General features: G+C 44.2%; 1 protein-coding gene across 2 annotated transcripts in view; it reads right to left on the bottom strand.

Moving 5' to 3' along the window:
- The window catches only part of CPB2 (carboxypeptidase B2 (plasma)), a 52,865-nt gene that overhangs the window by 31,438 nt on the left and 15,163 nt on the right, over window positions 1-6,264 (bottom strand). For both annotated transcript variants that reach the window (XM_011939905.1, XM_011939912.1), the window contains exon 2: window positions 3,489-3,564. In XM_011939905.1, coding sequence (XP_011795295.1) covers window positions 3,489-3,564 — 76 coding nt within the window. The remainder of the gene's footprint in view (window positions 1-3,488; window positions 3,565-6,264) is intronic.

Below are 6,264 nucleotides of genomic sequence, written 5' to 3'. Positions count from 1 at the left end.
GACTTAACTATAAAATTGCATGTGTACATCAGATATTTGAAAGGAAACAAATTTTGTCTAGAAAGAAAGTTGATTAAACATTGATTTTATTTAATAAAAATTTTGTGTTCTTGTAATTATGTCATTGTTCCTTTTTAAGAGAATGTGGCACATATACACCCTGGAATACTATGCAGCCATAAAAAAGGATAAGTTCGTGTCCTTTGTAGGGACATGGATGCAGCTGAAAACCACCATTCTCAGCAAACTATGGCAAGAACAGAAAACCAAATACCGCAAGTTCTCACTCATAGGTGGGAATTGAACAATGAGATCACTTGGATACAGGAAGGGGAACATCACACACCGGGTCCTATTGTGGCGAGGGGGGAAGGGATAGCATTAGGAGATATACCTAATGTAAATGACGAGTTAATGGGTGCAGCACATCAACATGGCACATGTATACATATGTAACCTGCACGTTGTGCACATGTACCCTAGAACTTGAAGTATAATAAAAAAAAAAGCATATAATAAAAAAATATATCTAATTATGGACTTTATTTTTTCTCTTTTAATTTTTTTTTTTTTTTTTTTTTGAGACGGAGTCTCGCTCTGTCGCCCAGGCTGGAGTGCAGTGGCGGGATCTCGGCTCACTGCAAGCTCCGCCTCCTGGGTTCACGCGATTCTCCTGCCTTAGCCTCCCGAGTAGCTGGGACCAGAGTCGCCCTCCACCACGCCCAGCTAATTTTTTGTATTTTTAGTAGAGACGGGGTTTCACCGTGTTAGCCAGGATGGGCTGGATCTCCTGACTTCACGATCCACCCGCCTCGGCCTCCCAAAGTGCTGGGATTACAGGCGTGAGCCGCCGCCCCCACGACCTTAATGTACTTCTTCAAGGCACTTTCATACTCATTTCCTTTGATAATTATAACACTTTGATATAGACTAGGCAGGTGTTATTATTTGCATTATTCAGGTGAAGAAATTAAGGTTCATACCTAACATCTAAAATCGTACAGCTATAAGTGACAGAGCAAGAACTCGAATTCTAAATCTCTGATGCTTCCTCTTGTAGTATTTCCTCTTTATCATGATGTGGTGGTCGTGAATATGCACCACTCAGCTCTTCAGTTGAGAGAAGCACAGTTGGCTGGTGTTTTCAGTGGCTGCCCTGGTGACCCACTAGAAGCTGAGGCCATGTGGTTTCAGGGCTGCAGCCAGCCAATAACTGAGACCTGTGGAAGTGTTAATGCAGGCCCATTCTTGCCAGATATGGGGTTCCCATAACAGGTGACTGGCTGAAGGACTCACCACTGAGACTGACCTAGCCCAGCCTTCCTTGGAAATGCCCTACCGTCTGCGATTCTCCACACAAAATCCTCCTTTCTGCAGAGCTGTCAGAGCTACAACATGGTCTGATGATGCTCCCTGCCTTCTCCAGCTCCCGCCTCTATTCTCCAACAGCATTCCCCTCATCACTTGCTCCTCCAGTCTGGTCTTGACCTCTGCTTCTTGGAAAACACTAACAAACAAGGAGCTATCAATTTTCTACCATGGTATTTTTACGGGATTCCTGGGGTCACTTTACCAGCAGAAACCTCTGTGGTCAGTGGCGCCTTTGCCTAAGTTTTGCTCGGGCCCACTAAGCCCACTCAGCCTGGCAGGCTGCGCTCATCTCATGCTACTGGCTTGGGTCCCATTCCTGCCAAGGACGAGCTGAGCAGTGAGGGGTGGGTGAGCCAGCAGGTGTGGGGTCCAGCTACTGCACACAGCGAGGCATGCTGGCTGCGGCAGGGTGGGCATCTTCTGGCTCCCTGCAAGGCTATGGCTGGACCAGGTGTCCCGCAAGCAGCTTCCATGGCTGGCACCGGGGAAGGTGGTGGCACCCAGAAATTCAGAGATGTCAGGAACCACAGAGCCCTAAAGAGGGTGTCATAGTCCTGCCTCGGGGAGCTCTTAGATCTGACCTCCCCAAAAGGCTGCAGCTCTTCTCTCCTTCTTGTCACCCACAATGTGGCAAACAAGGGGCGTGCTTTAGCCCAGTTTGTGTTAGAGCTCTTTCACCTGCACCATTTGGCAGGTTCCAAGTTCTTGTCCAGTGCCTGGGAACAATGACGTACGTGGACAAGCGGAGGGTGAGCAAGGTGAAGAGGAGCTTTTCTGACTGATAGAACAGCTCAGAGGAGACTCGCAGTGGGTAGCTCCTCTCTGCAGCCAGGGTGTCCTGAGGAGTATTAGCTCTCAGCAGAGAGGAGACCCTGGAGTGGGTGGCTCTTCTCTACAGCTGGCCCTCCCAATGTCTCTCCAGAGACTCTGGCTGAGTCCGGGGGTTTTTATAGGCTTTAGATGGGAGGAAGTGTATGCTGATTGATTCATGGATGGCCATGGACAGGTGTGGAAAAAGCACCATCAGCTCCCACTGTGGTTCACAGGACTGGCAAGCTTCCTGGGCTTGAAGGCAGGGCTTCACCAGGGACCCGCCCTTTTCTGCCTAGGAACCTATCTGCTTCCTACAGCTATTTATGGCACCCAGACTTTTCCAGCTGAGGGGGCCTGCAGGCCAGTGCCAAGATGCCCTCAGCAACCCCCTTGGCTTCCCTCCTGTGCTCGTCAGTACCCAGGGGGCTAGCATGTCAGTGCTGCCCTGAGATGCACACAGCCAGCCAGGTTGTGACAGCACCTAGGTTCAGCCTCAATTTTGCTCCAAGATTGGAGTGAGCACCAGGAACTCGGAGAGGCCAGACAGTGGGAGCAGGCACTTCTGAGCCTGTAGGAGAATGGGGGGTCTTCTCAGAACAGTGAGAGGGCAGAAATGCCTGGGTCCGCAACCCCAGCTGGGCAGCTGCAGCTGCGCCCAGGAGGGCAGGGCTCCTGCCTGCTTCTGGCCCCCAAGAGCACAGGGATGTCCAGGTCTGTAGCTGCAGCTGTGCCTGGAGAGCATGAGGCTCCCGCCCTGCTATCACAGAATGAGGCAGGACTTTCACCTCTTCCTGGCTTCTGCTGGCTCTGTGGAACACACAGCCCCAGTGTGCCTCCCCCACTACAACTGGCCATGCCTCCCCCAATGGCCACCATTGCCATTAATATTCTGTAATTCTTGTCAATTTCCTACATCTTAGACATTATGTCGAGATGGGTCCCTGGGTGAGAATTTTAATAAATGTACTCTGTGTTTTTGGTACATCCTTGGTTAAGAACCATTGTTTTATGAGTAAGCTTTTATTTATAAATATTTTAATTTCTGTTATTGTAGCATCTTTGTAAGTGCACATTTTAAATCCCAAGGTACTATTATGAAATTGGCTGGAAAGCCAATAGCAAAAGTGAAGAAGTTTTGATCTGGGGAACCAACAAAGTCATGTGATTATGAGAAGGGAGAGAAGGCTATGAGAAGAAGAGTTCATACCAGATACATATAAGCCAGATAACATACAGGAGGAAACTCAATACCCAGTGCTTATACAAAATGAAACCAATATAAACATAAATTAGGGAGAAATTACCTCATATGTTGTAGTAAGATTCTGTAGCACTTGAACTTGCCTAGAGGTTCTAGGAAGAACAGCTAGAACCTGGCCACTAGAGAAAAAAAAAAAGAGGATTTTGATATTAAATAAATACATTATACTGTGAGGAGTTTTTAGGTAATTGCAAAAGAGAAACAAAATTTAAAATGTTATTAGGACAGAGGATCTCACTATAGACTCAGTGTAAAAAGAGAACATATACTCTTAGTCTTTATGCTCCTAGGCAATTGCAAAATCAACAGCTCTCTTGACTGGGGGTCAGTTTACAGAGTACTTACTTTTTTCTTGTGCGTGCATGTGTGTGTGTTTTTTTTTTTTTTTTTTTTTGAGGCGGAGTCTCGCTCTGTCGCCCGGACTGGAGTGCAGTGGCCAGATCTCAGCTCACTGCAAGCTCCGCCTCCCGGGTTTACGCCATTCTCCTGCCTCAGCCTCCGGAGTAGCTGGGACTACAGGCGCCCGCCACCTCGCCCGGCTAGTTTTTTTTTTGTATTTTTAGTAGAGACGGGGTTTCACCGTGTTAGCCAGGATGGTCTCGATCTCCTGACCTCGTGATCCGCCCGTCTCGGCCTCCCAAAGTGCTGGGATTACAGGCTTGAGCCACCGCGCCCGGCCGCATGTGTGTTTTAATTTTAAAAATTAATTATTTGATGCATAAGGTAATATTTATGCTGATCCTAGTTTATTATATAAAATGAATGCCTGTGAACCCATCACCCAACTTAAAAAGTCCAACTTCCTTGACATCCTAAGATCCTTGTGTGCTCCTCTCTGCCCCACCCCCTTTCCACATCGTCAAAGGTATCCTCTACCTTAAATTTTGACTTTTGCTCATTCCCTTGTTTTTCTTTATAGCATGGATTTTTAAACACATGTATGTGTGAATTCTGAAACAATACCCTTAGATTTGCCTGGTTCAACTTTATAAAAATGATATACTATATGTATTCTTCTGAATCTTGTTTTTTTTCTCTCTCAGTATTGTATTCTCAAGATTATCTTCTGTGTTGAAGTAGCTAGCCATAGTTCACACGTGAAAGCATTTTCCTACAAGTGGAATTGCCATTTCGTGGGATATGCACAGTTTTAATTTCATAGGATAGTGTCATATCAGTCCCCAAGTTTTTTGTATCAATTTATATTGTCAGTAGCAGTGGAAAAGATTTCCTATTGTTCTTCCTCCTTGCCAATACCTGATGCTCTCTGACTTTTCAACTTTTCCAATCAAATTTTTATGAAATGAAATCTTCTCGTGATTTTGATTTTGATTTTCTGACTTACTAATGAAGTAGAGTTGTTTATATTTGATTATTGGCCATTCATATTTTTGCTTGTGTGTTATGTTTATTCAGACCACCTGCCCATTTTTTTCTAATTTACTTGCATTTTTGTAATAGTTAATTTGTATAATTTCTTTATATATTCTGAATACTAATTTCTTGTCAGTTGTATGTATTGCAAATATCTTCTAGTAGTTTATAATTTGTCTTTTCTCTTTCTGGATGATGTGCTTTTTTTTTTTTTTTTCATCATTTCCTTCCAGGTTTGTGTGGTTTGTCTTTCTAGATATCTGGGATATAAAGATATTCTCTTATATTTCTTCTGTCCTTCCTATTTAAGTTTTAAATTCAATTGAAAATTATTTGGTTGTGTGCAGTGTAAAGAAGAAATAGACTTTTTTTTTCTTCTTAGCATCGTTTATTATTATGAGTTTTTACATCATCGATATTTTCCCCAGGGATCCACTATGTCAATTTGGTCATATATCAAGTTTCCATCCTGTTTGGCAGAGAAAATGCTGGCACATCAACACCACTGCCTCTTCCTGCACACAGAAAAACTTCATTACCCAGCCTTCCATGTGGTCGTGTTGAGACCTGGTGCCTGAGCTTCTGCCAACGGGAATGTGTGGGAGTGTTATAGGCGCCTAAGAGTAGGTGTGTCTTCATGTGCATGTGCTCCCTCTCATCCTGCGGCCAGAAGCAAAGAGCTCCAAATGTGGAGTTGCATAATGGAAGCAGCCAAGGTCTCCAAGTTGCAGGAGAACACCAGGGAGAGTTCTATGACCTTCATCAATTAGTATTATGAGTGAGAAATTGCTCTGATCTGAATGTTTGTTTCTCCCCATAATTCATATGTTGAAATCCTAACCTCCAAGGTATTAGGAGGTGAGGGTTTTGGGAGACAATTAGGTCATAAGGGGAGAGGCTTCATGAATGGGATTAGTGACCTTAAAAAAGAGACCCCCTCCCCCTTCCACCATTTGAATATATAGCACGAAGGTGCTGTCTGTGCGGAAGACGGCCCCTCTGCAAACACAAGAATTAGCTGGTACTTTGTCCTGAACTTCCCAGCCTCCAGAACTGTGACAAATAAATTTCTGTTGTTTATAAGCTACACCATTTAAGGCATTTTTTGTTATAAGTGCCCAAACGGACTAAGACAGAAATAACCCTTTATTGTGTTAAGTAAAGCTATTTCAGGTTTTATTAGTGATTGTAGCATAATCAAGGATTACCCTTGATTATGCAAGGGTTACCCTTGCTAATATAATGTGCTCTATTTCTTAGTTCTCTGTTATGTTCTCTATTATGTTGATATATTTGTCTACCCTTGAGCCAATATTACTCGTCTTAGCGATAGTAGCTTCATATTACATCGTAATACCTTAGAGAACAAACTCTTGCTTCCCCTCTGCCCTGCCCAATTCTTTTTTCACAAGCCTCTTGCCTTGATCCTTTGCTTTTTCACATAA

The sequence above is a fragment of the Colobus angolensis genome, unplaced genomic scaffold (genome assembly GCF_000951035.1).
Source record: "Colobus angolensis palliatus isolate OR3802 unplaced genomic scaffold, Cang.pa_1.0 Scaffold101, whole genome shotgun sequence".
Taxonomy (NCBI): domain Eukaryota; kingdom Metazoa; phylum Chordata; class Mammalia; order Primates; family Cercopithecidae; genus Colobus; species Colobus angolensis.
Note: the sequence above shows the minus strand (reverse complement) of the source record. Positions and strands in the feature narration are given on the sequence as shown.